This window comes from Pieris brassicae, chromosome 10 (assembly GCF_905147105.1).
Source record: "Pieris brassicae chromosome 10, ilPieBrab1.1, whole genome shotgun sequence".
NCBI lineage: Eukaryota > Metazoa > Arthropoda > Insecta > Lepidoptera > Pieridae > Pieris > Pieris brassicae.
The window spans coordinates 5,984,938-6,004,698 of record NC_059674.1 but is presented as its reverse complement, the minus strand read 5'-3'; the positions used below and the strand labels follow the sequence as shown (position 1 = coordinate 6,004,698).

At 31.3% G+C, this 19,761-nt stretch overlaps 1 protein-coding gene across 5 annotated transcripts in view; it reads right to left on the bottom strand.

Moving 5' to 3' along the window:
* The window catches only part of LOC123715843 (segmentation protein cap'n'collar-like), a 97,866-nt gene that overhangs the window by 66,175 nt on the left and 11,930 nt on the right, over positions 1-19,761 (bottom strand). Inside the window, exon 2 of one of the 5 annotated variants that reach the window (XM_045671187.1) lies at positions 16,946-17,036. In XM_045671187.1, the coding sequence (XP_045527143.1) occupies positions 16,946-17,029 (84 nt within the window). In that variant the 5' untranslated portion in view covers positions 17,030-17,036. Of the gene's footprint in view, positions 1-13,691; positions 13,965-16,945; positions 17,037-19,761 lie in introns of those variants that run through there. The other 4 variants (XM_045671181.1, XM_045671185.1, XM_045671182.1 and 1 more) reach the window with 4 other exon arrangements.

Genomic DNA, 19,761 nt, shown 5'->3' with positions numbered 1-19,761 from the left:
TCTGTTTAAAGAGTTTAAAAAGAAATCAATGTGATTAAAAACTCTTTAATTTTGAAACCTTGACTATTTTATCATAGATCATAGAGAATAGTACATACTCGGTCCTTTACAGATTAATCAACGAAATTACATTATTATTCATGACATGACTATTTAAAATAACCTCCATGTGTATCAGCCATGACACAGAAAGCAACAATTAAACAACTGAAAATGGCGCGAACACTTTCGCAACAATAGTAAACACTTTCATTTGGATTACTTTCTTTTTTGCAGATGACACCAGGGTTTCAACGGCCTCAAAAAAGGAAGTCTTTAGGCTGTAAGCTTCCAAGTGAGTGGGTATATGTTTGTTTGTTCACGAATCTCTGAGGCAATCCTTAATATTTGAAGTAAAACTTCTTTATCGAAAAAAATTACCGCGGTTGAATCGAAGCCATTAATAATAACAAAAATATATAATAACGATAACAATGATAGTAATAAATCTATTACAATTAATGAAATTCTGTAATAATCTTAGTAGTAATAATGTAAAATGAAATAATTGTATTATTTGTATTCATGTCTATGATAATAAAAACCTTTTGTTAAACTTTATTAATAAAGTAACAACTGTTCAAGTTTCATCGAATTTGTTTCAGTAGACTTGAGTTACACATTTTTCAATTGACGGTAGTCTTTATTTTTCTAAATAACATTTATTATCTACCTCCTAGAACTTCGTATCGACTTAGTATGAGATCTTTACCTACCTAGCAGCTACCAACATTTTGATATGCTACCCCATAGAGGTTGTTCGCTTTTCCGGAATAAAAACTGTTTTTTAGGGATTTCCGTGAAATTATTCTCTATAAAAACCTTCCTCAGAGTTCAAGGAATGGACAAAAAAGATATTCCGCGCTAGATTATTGTTGTGTATATTATCTACTTTTGCAATATTCTTCAGATTTTTGGATTGTCTTAATAAAAAAGCAAGTAAACATTAAAATGAATGCACCATAAAACATAAAATTAAAGTAAATTTGTCGAATCACGGCTCCACCTTAAAATAGCTCCAATTTTTTTTCCTAAATGTTTTCAACACTCGGCAATAATGTACCATGCAATAATGTGGTAGCGCATGCTTTTTAACCCCATATAAATCAATTAAAAATCACAATTTGTGGAATATATGAAAGAAGGTACAAATTTTTGGCTTTAATCTAACCTAACCTGATCACAAACGCCACTTTGGATAAAAAATAAAAAAAACCTAATGTAATTTCATTGGGAACTGAGACAATATAATTTACATAATGCATATATTATTATTACTTGGGGTACTAAATAAAAGTCGTTAAGAGCGATAGAAAAGAACTTGAAGCTGTTTAGGTGGAGCCGTGTTCGAAAAATTTACCAAAATTATTAACGAAACTGAAACATTAACCACGATATCCTAAACAATACTGTAAAGGAAGGAAAATAGAACTTAAGCATTTAAGGAAACGAATATGTATACGCAAGTGAGTGGTTAACTAAATGTTTTAAAAGGTATCTTTAGATACATCATTTTAGTACAATAATTTAATGCACGTCTCTGAGTAGTGTAAAAAGTCCGATTCCCAATTCCCGACCTACAGATTTATGCGCAGAAGTCATAAACACGAGTAGAGAATAGACGTACGTCCTCGTAACCTTGAACTCAACGAAGTGTTGACGTAAAGCGCGCGAAATGAACGACGAAAGTTGCGGATCAATGACCATAGATAATTTATCGAAAAAGTAGACAAAATAATGGACATATTATATGTATAATCTGTCTGATTATGGTAACTTAATTTAAAAATAGTAAATTGTATGTCCTGATGAAGAAATTACTTTGTCACACATGTCTCGTTAGCAGGCCATAAAATCTTAAGAAAAATAAATTATTGCTGAAATTCAGCCGTGTTTGTTTTAAAAACAACGTTATTTTATATCCAAGATAAATAAAATTCCTGTTTTCTCGATTCGAACATTTTCATCATACAATAATTTTTTTCAACACAACACAAAATGGCGGGCTGAAGTGTTGTACACGCGCTTCGGTAAATAGTTTTATCCCACGTAAGTTTTATTAACCTAGTCTTAATGTATATGAAGCATATTATTGCAACAGTATTTATATTAAAAGTCACTACTAGTTAATTAAATAACTAAGTGAAGGTATATAATATAATGACTAGGAAATTTAAAAAAAATCTAGATCTTAGTTTAATAAATTAATTAGCAGCACACTTAAAGTACCGAACGTTAACTGAAATAATTTTCGTACATGATATATAAGATAATTGTAGTTTTAATTATATATTTAAACAGGAAACCCAAACAAGGAGTCTCTAGGAAAAATAAAGTAACAGAAATCTTAGTCTGAGACCTTAAAGGTTGTAGCGACACACAGTGCTTTTTTACTCTGTGAGTTTAATAAAGTAAGTTTTGTGACATAGATACTTCTATAGACATGACCCGCCATTTCGTTGCCATTGAATTGGTCACGTGACGACATACAATTTCCACTGTCGCTTACCACATTTTGTTTTTGATCTGTGATCATTTAAGTCTTAGTCAAGTACGTGGCCTCCTACTACTATAAATTTTTAACTTTAGAGTAACTTCTTGATAAATCATTCCGATCATAGTGTATGTGTTGGATAATTTTACAGTATGACCTCTATATTATATCTTACCATATTGAGTAAAGGTATTATATATCAACTTGCTTTGATTATACAGGTTGTAATGGTGATTTTAATTCTTTGAAGATAGGCTTGCTAGCATTGGCTTGAGTTTCAAATCTCTGCCCAGAGCACCAAACGCTCGATATTGGCAGTGTATCGGCCATGGAGGGAATACACTATTCGAAAAGTATTTATTAAACATTCCATTTCTATATTAAATATCTCAATTAATAACGGCCCAATACAAAAAATAAAAAAATGCCACTGTCATTTTGTCTATATAAGAAATAACGTTCATAATAATATTACACTGTCAAATGTCAATGACAAAACGTACTGTTATTATACGCGAAGATAAATGCTTTTGAAAAGAGGTTTTATAATTGAAATTAATTGCATAAGACCCTGTATAGAACCTAGACCATATGTGTGACCTAAAACTAATATGGAGTGCACCAGACCGCTGACCATAATGCTACTTTTGGTATGCAACATGAAATGTTGTTTTCAATGAATCCTAATAGCTTTGTTGTGTGATTCATTTCATCTCCTTATAACTAAATAATATTTTTCAAAAGTTTATAAAACAGTGTTGGCTTAAGCGACTTCTTTCAACCCTGAGGTCGTTCACGGCTGTGCACCAATAAATTTTTCATTCGCATTTAATATACCTACGGTGAAGGTCATCGTGAGGATATCAGCATGCCTAAGATCCACAAACCAACATACATTCATTAAAAAAATAAAATGATCGCGAAACAGATACAGTCTTAAAGGCATTAACAGATATTAGTGACTTTAAGTAAGAAAACTGTTACAATATTATGTGTGTATTATTAGGCCTAAATTTAGACACAGAACCATATTTATCAAAACGCAAGAAAGAATTATTATGCCGATTTGGGCGATTTTTTTAAAAATGGCGGCGTCGCTTGTTTTACTAATTTATTTTTCTTTAGATTTTGTGGTACCACAGCATTACAGCCAAAATTTCTTTATCACATAAACGATTCTAATTTTTAATTAAGTACGTGGGTAATAATAATGTTAAGCCCTTTATTTGTCTACCCTTTCGATAAATTATCCGTTTAATCTCACTGTATAATAAATATCATTAATGCGTTAAAACCAAAATAAAGATTTCACGTAAACGTCACATTTAAATAAACCAGGCCGTCCTAAATACGAAAAACCTTGCCATATATATATACATTAATTTTCGTACAAGAAATGGCAATCTGGATCTTGGCATTCACTTATTGTAAATATTTGTAAATTATGAAAATAAGTCTTACGGTTAAACTTTAAAATAGAATAGGCATTTTTGACAGCATGCAACTAAATTAAGTATAGGTAATGTTCTGATTTAAAAAATGTTAATGTCAGGTATATTTATCTACATGATTAAATCTTTTTAAGGCGTTCAAATATTATGCAGAAGATTTACTGCAATTTATCTCCCCCCCCCCCCCTCTCCTCTTGTCAGCAAAAGTAAGCAAAGCTCTCAAAAATTAACGTATTAATTCTTTGTAGGAATCGTCGAAAATGGATTTCGTTTTCAAGCATAGACAATGTGTATCAAAAAGTAAATAAATACTGTTTGTTGCTTCTGTTTTGTTGTAGTTAAGTGTACCGAGCCAATGGTATAAAGTTATTTTACATTTATGGTATGTAAGATTATGAAAGCTAAGCGTTTTATTTAAACTATTATAGAGATAAGCTGAGGGATTGTTGTATTGCTTACGTGCAAAGATTGTCTTGCAAATTGTGTAGCTTATTATATTATGTTGGGTCCTTTTTTGAGGTGTGTCTATTTTATGTGGAGAGGTTGCGTGTCTCCTAAGGAAACAACGGAGAATATAGAGCTGGCGTATGGTCAGTAGTTTGCAAGACTTGTACAACTCTTCAGTTGGAAAACTTTTATTTTTTAGTAACATTATTTTTATAATTGCTCTCTGAGCTCTTTCAAGTGCTAGAACTTTTGTTTTCGCACAACCACCCCACACTGTGATACAGTAGGTGATAACAGATTGAACTAATGTTTTATACACGGTATATATGATGTTTGGTTCCGCTACATGACGTAGATTGCAAAAAATCCAGCTTAACCTACGTATCGTTTTTATTACTGCATCAACATGGGCGTGCCAGTTTAGATTTTGGTCAACAATCACACCTAAGTATTTAATCTGTTTCACCCTAAGCAGCGTGTCACAGCCGCAGTCTTCACTACAATTGCAATTTAGTTTGTGTAATTTTATGTTAAGATTGGAGGGGGGTTGGCTCTTATCACGTATAGCATAAGTTATGAAGTTAGTTTTAGATGGATTAATAGTTAGCTGACTGCTGGTTAAGTGCGCGTTAAGTTTGTGAAGATCCGCTTCAGCGTTTTTATAAGTTTCCTCCCATGTATCCCCATAAAAAGTTAGTGCCATGTCATCAGCATAACAAGTGATGATACCTTTATTGATTTTGGTATTGCACATTTCATTGCTTTACCAATGCTTTTGCTTGGTTTCGATAATAGGTCACGATAATACTTGCGCTTCAGATTTTTGATTAAATTGTTGCAGTAGTTACGATAACGTCTGTATGTTATCTGGAGTATGTCGTTACTAGAGTCTGCTTTGAGTTGGAATTGGAGTTTATTAACACCGGGTGTAATCCAGGGCTTTAAACAACGCTTGGTTTTTGGGATAGTTTTTATTTTAGTGTTTGCCTCAAGAATCTGTGTAATGATATCAGTCAGTTTTTGCGTTAAATAATTGGGATTATCGATTGTTAGTAGATGAGAGAGGTCGGTTTGCGTCAGGGTGGATAGTGCACTTTCATAGTCGGTTATGGTATTATATTTACTAACTTCGGTCGAAGTCGTGTGTTTGGATATATATAAGAACACAGCTGAGTGGTCAGTTATTGTAGTTTTTAAAACGGCTACTTTTGCTGAAAAACATTTAGGCTCAAGGTTAAGCACAGCATGATCTAGACAGTTTAACAACATAAAAGTATTGATTTTACACATACGGGAGACATATTTTGCGATAAGCCTCAATTCTATGAAACTTGACATAACAGGAGAAACTTGACATCACAGGAGTCATCACACAAGCACAGTACCAATTCTTAAAATGCCGGCAACTGAATCGCCACCTGCTATTAAGTGTCCATGGACGTATCAGTTAACATTAGGCTTCCAGCCAGTTTGCCCCTTGATCTATAAAAAAAATGAATCGCACTTCCTTGGTGCAAAGCACGGCCTCATGTAGTCCCTTTTCTATTTCTATACTTCCGTATTAGATGCTAATCCAAGATATATTCCAGATGTTAAATCTTGGCAAGTTGGCACATATCCTTCCATCGCTTCCTTATTGGCGCTATTAAATTTAATCTGTAATTTAATTTGTTTATTCTTTATAATCTGTGACCGCCAACTTAAGTTTGACAAGTGCTTTTGATATCAAAACCTGTAGGCATTGATATTTTAGTTTTTGTTTTTTAACTGACTGCCGCTCATGCAACGCTTGGCTCACGGGTGTTTTACGGCCTTTGACTGATCCGGTAATGCAGAATTAAGGAAAATGATAATAAGAACAATGGGGGAAAAGGTCTTGACGTCCTTAGACTTATAATATCGCAATTTATAAATCGACTTAAATATTTTTTGTACCTTTCAGTTATATTTAAGTAAAAATAATAATGTATTTGATGAATATATTTGTATGATAAACAAAGAAACAGACAGAAACAATTTATTTACTTTAAAATAACATAAAAATTGTCACTGATGTTACGTGATACCCTCCGCCCATAGACACTCACATTGACATCACACCTGTTAAGAATTAGTACTTTTCTTGAAGGACCCTAAGTCGAATTGGTTCGTAAATACATCGGGAGCTGGTTCCACATAGTAATGTTGGTTGCTTAATTGTGGAAACCTAAGCCGTTTTTATGAATCTGGGACTGTACTCTATATCAGACTGAAATCGATTACAGTTTCCGAGAAAATTATGGACATACATACACTTATGAAAAAATTACACTTATTTGAAAACCTAAACATCATTCACCAAAAGTTTTCAATTCCAAAATTATCATTTCTGATTTTGCTCAAAATTCTATAAAACCGCACGCAAGAGCTAGTCAATAACAAATAGCACAAGGTTTGTATGCATTTGTGGCCTCAAATGTACTTCGAGTCACTCCAAGGTGAGGCCGACACAAAATATTGTTATAATCCACATTTCACTCGTATGTTATAAAGGATAATTAGCCGTGAACAATTCAGTCAGAAATATATGGGTCATTTGTCAACCTTTCAAGCGCTTTCATAATTAAATCAAAAAGCGGCTTTGTTCTCGCTAATTTTTAAGTTTAAATATTCATATACCCGATATAGAAATTACCACCGTTATTATATATTATAACTTCCTGATGTAAAGATAAATACAGAAAATATCGATTAAAACGAGGTGGAGCGACATCTACAATCCGAGGCTACAATCATTGCGATGACGTAATACTTTGAAACGCGCAAACGAAGTATTTCCCGCTAAGGATATACACAGCTTCTCGATGTGCCACTGGGGTTAACAAATTAAAAGCCCTCGCGGCAAAGCCAATGCACAGACTGAGGTAAAAACAGCCTTCACCGTGGAAGGCCTTTAATACGTACTTCACTCACTCCTATGCGGCATGCACTAGTCGCGGGAAAAGCGCATTACGGCTGAGCTACGCTCGCCAAAACAGCCCGAGTTGAGCTGTCAAAGTCCATTTAAAAAATAATCTTTTACTAGCGCCTTCGGGCCCGTCAGACGTTATCCTGGTCCAGGATTCTCCAATATAATTATCAAAAGTTCTACATTCCCAGTGACGGTCAGTATATCGACATCGGACGGTTATATTTATAATATATATACAGATACACACATTAATAAACAATTGTTACATACGAAACCGTAGATTTATAATCTATGGAATTATTGTCTTGTTTTTTAACACTATTCAAATTAACTTTTGGGTAGAAGAAATATAAAGGGTAGCAATGATGAAGAGTGGAAAAATTTGGAGGACCTTGGCTCTTTCGGAGGTGTTTTTATAGAACACTTAACGGGCAAGACTTTTAACGCTCTTTTCTTAAACTTAACTAAACTCAAAATTATGCTGCTCGAATAGTTGTTATCGCCATAAGTTTTATAATCTATATTTAACATATGTGTATCTGTGTGCTTTATAAATAATGGTACTGGAAACAAAGGTAATTGCGAAATGAACAAAGAATGCTATTTCTGTATTGTTTATAGCAGGAAGATGATGGCCTGCCGTCCTTTCTGTCTTTACACCTACGCGATCTTGTATGTACATAACACGTAACTTTTTACATTAGTTACGTTACATTGACAAGAATTGAAACACCATTTCAGATTATTTAATCGTAACTAATGAAGCTGTACAAATTTTCATTTCTAAATATGTTAACTTACTATTTAAATTGAACATTCATAATTTTAAAATCCCGCCAAAACGCTAAAGATGGCGTCGCATTAGTCCATAGAACATACAACACTTGTAAACACGTGAACAAAGGTGCGTTTTATTATCATAATTTAATTAGACGAATACATATATTATTCAATCAAAAACAGTCTCCGACGTAATTAAACTCCATGATAGTATTAGGATAAGACAGGCGAACACTTAAAAGTACTGGTACATCAACGACTAATCTGTGGCTGTATGTGTCACGTGCTGACGCATAAATTTAGATATGTATTTTTAATTATGGATGATTAATTAACGATTCTTTCAGTTTGTTTTCATCGTAAATATATACTGATTACTCACAATAACTTTATTTTTACTACTGTCAAACGCCTTATTGTAGTCATTTAATCATATAACCTCAATTATGCATCGCAATGGACCTTGAACGGGACCTTAAAAAAGAGGACGTCATAACAATAATAAAAAAGATTGAAGAAGCCCACGAACAAAGGCTCCACCAACACGTGAATGTCGAGGCTATTAACTTCTTGACACCACGGGACTAGAAACGGACGAAACCAAACGAATAAGTATGAGTGCAAGTTAGTCTTATGCACAATGCAATAGTGCAATAGTGTTATGGCATACTTACTTATGTTATCCTTTTTACTTATTCGTCTAGTAGGTCTTAATAGTCTTAAGTTAGGTTAGATCGTAATGTTAAATAATGTCTTAGTGCGGGCAATTAAAAAAATAGTAATCTAATCAAATAGACTCAGATTTCTGCCACTAGTAATCTATCTACTATTCTTCCTAAGTATGTTTTATAAATTACAGTGGAATCTCGATAACTCGAATATCAAGGGAAATGTAAAAAAATCGATACATATTTCGACTTACAGAATCTAGTCTTGTCTGTAAGTCGAGTCTAATCTGAATGACATATTAAAACGAATTACATATTGATGAAGTAAACTAAACACAAAAAAATGTATGAATGCAATCATTCATTGCACGAGTGCAAGACCAAAACAATAGATTAGAAGCTGAACTAGAACATTCATTTTAGATTTTATTGCTATTATTTCGGAGAATTACAAGTAAGCCGTCATTATAGTTTACTAACTACGATTTAAGAGTCTGCTTTTTGAAATTCGAGTTATAGAGTATACATATGTATTATCGATACGAATTATGTTAATTTTTCTCATCTGTAACTTAATAAAGAACAGCTTAACCTCCAAATAAACAAATGAAATATTTATTCTTTAAATTAAAGAAGTTTATTAATAAAGACATTTCCGGTTATTGAACCTATATAGACAAAGTTAATACATTTACAATTTTAAGTCAAAAATCACAATTTGCATAAGTGATGTCATCAGGTCAACAACCGTATTGACACAGCCTTTAAGCATTGTTTTGAAACCTTATATATAGGTCTTCTGTGTGGGCATCTTTTTTGTGAATCAGCCGAAATTATGTTTATTGTTTTGATGGGACACGTGAAGCGTTGGAGCGTTCATTCCTCGGATCACTTACGGTAAGATACTCATTTCCGTATGTCAAAATCAATATTAATTATATTTTGGATCGATTGTCATACTTATTTTTTTAAGGACAGCGGTCAAACGTGCTTCTTCACCTGCTGGCTCACCTGATGTTAAGTGGTAGTACCGTCCATGGACACTATCAATGCCAGAAGGATCGCGAGTGACCTTTAAGAATTGCTACGCTCTTTCCTTGAAGGACCATAAGTCGAATTGGATCGGAAACACTTCAGTGGGCTATAAATATTAAGGGTCTATGTGCCGCCGCATGTGGAACCAGCTGGCTTAGTCAAGATGCGTTAACAGTGGTGTAATGTCCAAAACTAAAATTGTATGAGAATTCGTTGACATATTGTCATTTTCATGATAATTAATAATACCTTTGAAGTAAATTTCTGACCGGCCCCGAGAACACTTAAGAGAACCCGAGAACTTTTAAGTAAATGTCTAAATAAGACAGTTTTTATATTGTTTTGGAACTAAGATGTTTTTAATACAAAATTCATGTGACGGGGGAACACAAATGGGTCACAATTGGAATCCACAGAAGGGTCGAAATCCATTACAATAATAATATAATAAAAGTAACCAACGAATCAACGATAAAGAGAAGATCATAAACAAGTAGTTATATTTTTAACGATTGTCAAAACTTTTAATTAAACATCACAGATAGTGTTACCTTACTTAATTATCAATTTAAAATTATAAATGTGCTCGTGGTTTTGCTATAGATATTACAAGTATAATATTCAGAACATTTATAATGACTATTATCTTGTTTTGATATAACAACTATTCGATTCAGTTATTATTATTCGCTTGCGGACCGGACCACCTTGCGCTTCGTCTTTAAACCATATCCCGCGCGACAAAACATAACGCCAAATTGATAATTCTAAGAAAAAGCAATACACATTGCAATTTTCTTTGTTTGCTAAAATAAGATTTCGTATACAAAGGAAAATACTTCAAAATCTACATAGACTAACTAAAAACGTAGAACATTATTTATAGACTTCGAATCGTCTGTGGTGCGTTGCCCGCGTTCGACCGTGTTGCCTTGGACAAGGACGTCCCATTAAAAAATAAGAACAACGACCGATCAAGGTGTCGGGAAATTTGACGATCGCGTAAAGCTGCTTCACGGTTTTTTTTTTAATTTTGTCCTTTTGGCATTTGCATATACCGCGAACTGTCAAATCAATAGCTCTATAAAATTTGACAGTTGAGGCTTTGATTAAAGTAAGCGAGTTGATTATTATATATTGCTTAAACGTGTCACACACACAGAATATAACAAAAATAAATAAGATAAGGCAAGCGCAAAGAGTGCAAAATACATAAGACATATAGAGATATTTAGACAAAACGAATGGAACAAAACAAAGGAATTAAAACATGTAAATACCGAACTTAATTTTAAATTTAAAAAAGTGCACATGAATCACGATAATTTTAGATCAGTTAGTACGAAAGTTAGAGCTACGATGTGGGATACGAAATTAACACCTAAACGATTTCTCAACGAAACTCGAGACGTAAAATAATGTAAATCCGTTTTATAATCTTTAAAAAAAATTTGTAACGTACATTCACAACTAAAGTCATAATTCATAATTATCAACAAAAAAAAATTTAAAGAGGTAATGGCATTCATAAATGATAATCGGACGTTCATGTGACGCATTAGCATTATGTTTATGTAGAAAAATTAGCATTATGTTTTCTTTCTTGTCTATGAAATATTAAAATTATCGCAACCATAATCATTGGTAAACATCTCATTAAAATATTACGCAATCATATTTGTGGAACTAAAATCCTACAGCCACTCAGAGGTACTTATAGAACTCAGTATTATTTACTTTTTATAAACAGAAGCTCAAATGGTAAATGCACACTTAGCGCTAGGTGTCGACTCTGAACATTGCATTATTCAAAATAGTATTTTCATATAATGTTAAGAAAAACACTTTTTAAACGGATTGAAGCTATGTATTATTATTTAAAAAAAATCATATAATGTTCCAATGTTTATGTTACGTTCACTTATAATTAAATTTTACCCTTTTAAATATATTCTAGTTTTAAATAGATTTAAGAACTGACAGTAATTGTAATTTAATTATTAAAATTGTTTGACATTCAATAAGTTATCTAGTTAATATATCAATTTTATCAAACTGTGGAGATATTTATATCTTTACTATCTATGATTTGTATTCTTGTGACATATTCAATAACCAAAATTCTATCACCATTAGAAGTCTAAATTATTCCTGTTTGTCATAGGCCATATTTATTTCCAAGGAATGACAATTATACGGCCATAAGAAGTTGTAAAGTAACTAAGATATCATATCAGAAACATCTACAACAGAGGTTAATTGTCAAGAGCAATTATTGCTGGTATGCTAAATTATAAAGTACATACACTTTTTTTTAAAATAAATAAGTTATAAAGATTAACAAACTTACCCAGAAAGAAATGCTCACAATGGCAAACTATACATTTAAATTTTATATTGTATTGCTTTTTTTAAGAATTTTTTTATACAACACAAAGGGCGCTGACGAAATTAAATAAATATTAACTTGAATTAAGTATTATATGAGATCTTTAATCTTTAAGAAGTTCCTATTTATACAAACAGAAGACAGAAATATTGGTTCCAGTGTTTTTTAAAATAAATTATATCTAGGGTGCTGTGGTACTACTGTGAATTAGGTAAAACTATTGCTTTTTTTTTCATAAATATACTCTGTTGATATTAGGTTAAAACAAATAAATATTTTTAATAATAAACTTGTGTCATATTCTCATGCATACTTAGACTACAGAAACGGTAGTTCATATGAAATTAAAAAATGAAGTTTATTAACTTTTTACTTTGCCTATAGCATATGTAACATATTATAATAAAGGAGACAGTTTTTTTTAAATAATAGGAAAATACTTTAATATTATTATAACAGATAACTTCTTTTTTTCACGGATGGGATTTAAAATTGATCAAATAGATATTGAGGAAGGTTCAGTCCAAAGAAGGTTCTTGTCAGTGAGTTCTTACACAAACTGAAATCAAACATTTTCGCTTTTAAAGTTTAGTAATAAGTAATAGAGGTATTTTTTAATATGAATATGAAAGTGATAAAGAATATATAAACATTTTTGATTTTCATTAATCAAGGAAAGTTGGTCATCAACTGAATTTACTTCAATATTCAAACATCTATTATTTTACTGAAATGCTTAACACACTTCTATGCAACTGGTAGGTTCTCCTATACAATGCAGCATTATAATCTTTCAATAATATACTTAATATTGCTACTTTGCATTACACATATTAATATAATACTTATTTTATTTGTATTATATTGTGTAGACAGTGCCTTAATTCATGAAACAAGAATTATTCATTTATTTTCATCCACTAGGTAGACAAAGGTTTCTCATTTTAATGTTAAGTATTTTATCAAATGAAATAAATTGCTTAAACATGATTTTATTAATTATTTAACACCATGGCATCCATTCAAATTGTCAAGTTTGCTTTGATAATAATTAAAAGAAACTATATATATATATATATATATATATATCAGCTAGTTTTCATAATACTTTAAGTTATCAATATTAAATAATTGCTTTAATAATTCGTACTATAATAATATTCAGTCAACAAGACTTCTGATAAGAATCTGATAAGGGAGCTTTTTTATTTATTTTTGTTAATTATAAAAACCTAACCTATAAATTCCCTGAACGAGTTTGATTAAGGTAACTGGATAATAAATTTTACTACAATTTAATTAACTTAGTAGATTTCCAAGTTATAAACAAATAATAGGAATGTTATGCGCGTTGTCTTTTCGTTGTTGTCTGAGATTCGAAATAATGATAGTCTAGACTACGGAACGTGTTAAAACCCTTAATATCATAGTAATATACCTTTGTGCAAGATAGTAGCGACGTATTTAACTTAAGTTCCGCTTCGTTACCTTCAGTTACGGATTAAACCCAATAAAAACCGTAAAAACGAGAAAAACTGCAAATTATTACTGCTTCATTCCCCGCCTCAAATCACTCGAAGTTCTTATATACACTTTTTTACACAAACACACTCATTACCTAGATCACAAATTACACATAAAATTACTTATTTTAGACGTAATCAGTAATTTCACAATAATTATAAAGTTCTAAAAACAAATAACTTCTTTTCAGTACCGTTTACAATTTGCGACTGACTTCACTTTGGTTCAAAAACAGCCGATGACACGTCATGCTGCTTGACAGAGACAGCGAAATAGAGCGATGCGTTAAAACGAGATAGATATATTGCTTCAAGTCTGCACCTTTATGTAGCTTGATGAATCACATTTAAAAATCAATATATTTTTTTACATTTATGAACTCATTAGCAAAAATTTATAGACTGTTTGCAACCCAGTATGCATTAAATTGATATACTTTAAAAATCAACGTTAATTGATTCATTATCGGTTTTGATAAAAGCGCCACCTAGCATACAGTAGCTTAACTAGCTTAAATCCAACTCATCAGATTTTTTACATTTTTTTGTCAGCTTGTCCTATTTGCTTCAAGATGTCACTTTAGAAAATAATAAATTAATAGTCTGAAATAATTTACTTGTGAAGAAAGAGTTTTCAAAAGTAAATTATTTCACACTAATTTTAATAACCCCAGTGAAGTTGGTCGTGGCTTATTTTATAGACTAAAAATTGTTCATAGACATACAATGTTTTTATTCATTACAAGACATTTATTAATATTTATTTATACAAAAATATATCCAAACGCGTTTTACCAAAAACAGGATGGTGGTCAAATGTATTAAATAAAAAAACTAAATTTGCTAAGTCATACAGCAGTACCTAGGATATAATATAGCAGAAGTTCAAGGTGATGTCAATTATTGATAATGTTTGAATAGAGTTCCTACTACTTAACAACTAATGCGTCATACTCGTAGTACGTTGTTTTTGCATAATATATCGTATATATTGCATAATATGTGCATAAGCAATGTATGTTTTGAATATACTGTATACATCTGTGATTTTTAAAAACTTGTTTATAATAAAATAAAAATAACATTTTGATTTTGATAGTGTATCTGTAGAGATACATTAAAATTAAAAAAAAAATACTGCTATTATTTTTTTGCGAATAACTTCAATTTTTTTAAAGAATATTTAGGCCATTTCTTAGATTTTGAACGCAACTTTTGTTTTTTGTGTTGGTGGGACTGTTGAGCTTTAGTTCAACATCAGACACGTTGCCGCGGAAGATGGTAATGGAAGATTAATGAATCGGTGCATAATATTATTAATTATCATATATAATTATTTTGGACATTCTTTAATTGTCTGGTTGATGCTTCATTTTGGTTGATGCATGGTGCACATTGCCAGCTTTAGAACCAAACTACTATAGATACTAACAAATAATATACCAGTGTATTAATTTAGTTAACATATGTGATTCGTTAACTAAATTTATACACTGGTTACACAAAAATACGTTAAAAAAAATAAAAAAAAACTATTAAATACGTACGATACATCTGTACTGCTACTGTGAATTTAATCTACGATTATATAAAGATGTAGATATTATTTGTGAGATATAGTTGTCTCTTAACCAGGCCTAATTGAATTGAAATATTTACTGGATTCACTTTACCATGTAAACTAAGATCATAGACAAAAACAATTTTTTTATGTAGCAAACGGTCAGTAGGCATAGGCACTTGATTTTAAGACAGTCACATAGCCAGAGGGCCCGCCTTAATTATACAATAACTACTTACACACGTGTATAATCATGAAAATATATTTTACGATATAATTTTTGACTCAGATTGTTTTGTGTAGTAAATTATGCGTCAATATACCTCATAGACGTCATCTACCCACTCAAACGCATCATAATGATGCAGTATGCGGGCGGATTGTTCATTCATTAACACAGAATAATTAAAACACCTTACTAGACGTAACACCTAAAAACTACTAACTTTTGTATCGCAGACATATTGGCGTGAATAATATGAAACGACTGAGCTTAAAGAAGCTCCGGCAGCCATTAAAAAAGTATAGTTCTGTACCACCAGCATTAAAACAAAATTATAAAAAACACCCTGTAGCGAAAGGCTAACTGCAGACGTGAAATAAGATGGGTACAGTCATTTCCCTACGTTTTTGTCGATGCAAGCTATGCATTAAAGGCCAGTCTACTGTTATGTGCCTCAAATCTGGTGTGAGGCTGTGTCTATTACCGGAACTGATTTTTTCAATTTCCATAATGTGAATTTCAAAATTAATCTGATTTTGTATTTAATATACATTGTTTAAGTTTCATTGAAGTCCTATTTTTGTCATTAAATAAATGGTACAAACTACTGATTATTAACGCGGTTTTGATATTTATTTTAATATAAATAATTAAATCTTTAATTTAATTTAAATAATCACTTTCTTTGCAAACAGATGATTTATTATTATTATAGAATATCTCAAATTGGGAATCTACCACCTTGTGGTGACTTGTGGTCGGACTTGAATTGTTAGTTATATCGACTATGTATTTGCGTGTTGTTTCCGCGAGAATAAAAGTGCATGTTCCTATTTCAACATGCCTTCTGCTGATAAAAGACAAATCTTTGTTTTAAATTTATTTTGTTATTATTAATTAACTATTTATTACTTATGGTGTAATCGATCTAAATGTACCACTTTCTTTGCAAATAAACGGTTTATTATTATTATTAAATTGTGAATCTACCAACTTGTGGTGAATGGTCGGACTTGAATTCGACTTGATATGAGAATAAAAGTGCGTGTTCCTATTTCACCATGCCTCCTGCTGATAGAGGACAAATCTTTGTTTTTAATTTATTTTGTTATTATTAATTAACTATTTATTACTTATGGTGTAATCGATCTAAATGTACAACTTTCTTGTCGAATAAACGATTTATTATTTAAAAGGTCCGTGATACAATACATCTATCGTCTATTAACATATTATTTAAAAAAAAATATCCAGCCGTCGAATCCTATAACTTTACAAATTATTATACGTACAGAAGTAAGAAATAAATTGCTGTTAATACTAATGCAGAAAACAATTTAGTGCCGCGAAATTATTCAATTAATTTATGCGAATTCTTTTCCTACCTGATATTTCTTGGTAACAGTTGCCATATCGACAGGATCAGGGCTGAGGCTCCTCATGGTAGGTAATACTTCATCAGCCTGCATTGTTACTCTGTAAAAAAGTGTAAGCATTTATAAACATAATTTTAAATATTTCAAACTTATCGATTAAATCTGTACTACGGTTGTCCATTTTCCATGTTATGATTGTCCATGGGCTGCAATGACTGCCCTTTTTGGGCATCCTGTGGGCTCGCTTATCCCCCTATTATATATATTTATCGTTTTTGGGTGAATTTAAATTTTACATTTATGATAGTTGTAAGAAAGGTTGATATATCTAAAACCGCACAATTTTTTGATTTACAGATGCACAAATTTTACGATTTAACCGTAATTTATCCGCTAGACTTTGTCATTAACTTTATAATTATATTTTTCTTTTGTACTCAGGTACTAATCTAAAGGTGGCTAATAATAATAATTTTATATTAAATACAGGAAGAATAACCCTCCATATTCCAACAAACTGTGTGCAACAATGTACCAGAATTACAATCACAATTAGTAATTATAATAACACTTTATTTACATCACAATAACACAAAACAGGAAAATAAGGATGTTAATGGGCGGTTCTACTGCTAAAAGCATCTTATATTAAATATAATTATCAGTTGCGAACTAACTATGTATGCTAACAAGATTTTTACGATAGTTTTTCAAAATATCATATATCATACACAATTTAGACGAAACCATAAGTTTTAGAACAAACAACATTATTTACATAATACGGTGTTTTCTGTTATCTTGCGATAGTATTATGTCGAAGATAAAGACCATGATTGTTACTTATCAGTGGCGCCATCTTGTAGCCAGAAGTTTCGATGTATACATTTCTACAGCAACTTGGTTTTTAAGCAAAAAAATACATGAAAGTACCTAACGACAGCGTGTAAGTTTGAATGTTATACCGTCGACAGCATTTAATTAATGAACTGCAAAGATTAACAGACGTTTTTAATTGTCCGTTGAGTGAATTATAAAAGGTTTCGTGCATGTCAGATCCCATAATGTGAGAAATAAGTAGTTTCTTGTAAATATTTTATCTATTACTGTTTAATGTTGTGTTGCTTTGTATGTGATATAAATGTAAATAGTTACCGCATTGGAGTAATCCGTAATGGTAGCACATTTTGTTAAATTATAGCTACGTCATATAATATCTAATCTAAATAAAGTCTAAAGTCTAATCACAATCGCGCATTTCGTGTTTTGTTATTCTCACTAGGTGTCGCCCTAGCAAAGCGACGTTTGGCGCGCTTTATGACTGACTGACTGACTGAATAAACTATAGATTTGTGTGGTATTGTTATATTTATTCTTTGAATTCTTTATCTTGATTTTTGGGTAACTGATATTAATCTGTGCAATGAGATTTATAATAGACAAATAAATTCATCTGGCTAAAAGAAAATAAAGGTGGAACTGAAATAAAGAGTATATAACCATAGGTTTAAAATGTAAATAGGTTAAATTATAAAATGAAGTTCTCTGCCGCGTGTGTATGATCGCAAGAAACTCGAAAGCGACTGATGGGATTTAGGTCGTGTTTACCAAGAGACATTTTGTTTACTGAGAAAGCTTTATATTTATAGTTTATCATGGTATTTTATTTTATTATTCCTATCAATCAGACATATTAAAACAAGGACAATTAGATGCTCATGGAAATATTATAGGGAAAGGATATACATGTGTGAAAATGACATGAAAACTTAAGAAGGCGCAGCGCTGACCAGATCCATGCAACTAACTTCCCCACAATCGCGTAGCCTGCAAATCGCACACAGCTCACGAGGCGACTGTATTGAAGAATTCGTATGTGTTCACCAAGCGTCCACGAATATACATTGTAAATACATAATTATGAAGGACTAAAGAAAGTCATAATTATAGCAAATTATTAAAACAATTACGTTGCTAATACGACTCGGTATCAATGGAGTTGCTAAAAAATTTGAGATATTTGTTGCCAGTCAACCGTATAACGTAAATATACTGAAATATAACGTGTAGTGAAATCTTGCTTGATGAAGCAAGTAAAAATGTTTTAACTTAGGTATTGTTACATTTTTATGTATCCTCGAAATTATTGAAGGGAAACTGCTTTATCGGCGTTGGAAAAAAAATACCGTCACATTTTTTCCGTATCGCGCCATCTTTTTCTTGTCCCTACCACGGTTGATTCAAAGAGATTCGAAGCCATTAATAACAAAAATATATTACTTTAACAATGATAGTAATAATTATATTACAATTAATGAAATTCTGTAATAATCTTAGAAGTAATAAGATAAAATTAAATAATTGTATTATTTGTATTCATGTATATAATAATAAAATCCTTTTGTTAAACTTTATCTAATTTAATTTTTTTAACCATTTTCTGTAAAGTTGCATATAGTAGATCATTTTCGAAAAATAAGATCATAAAGAAATTTCAGTTCCTACTTGTGTACACGCACGTATTTTTGTGTCATTAGTTTCCCTCATTGAAAACAAATGACAATACCAAATAACAATTTTGAGAAAACTTCGTTATTCTGTACGATACCAATCTATTTATTTGGTAAACATACACTTTGGTATTCATTAACAAATGTCAATTCAATTATGATTAATGACACGACATTAATTTGATTGCTAAATACAATTTCAATTTGAATAGCCATGTACGCTCGAAAACGTTTTTGATATTTATTCTAAAGAATCGTTGTAAAGAGCTTGGTTGTGGGAACACAATACGTTTTAAATTATACTACATAATATTC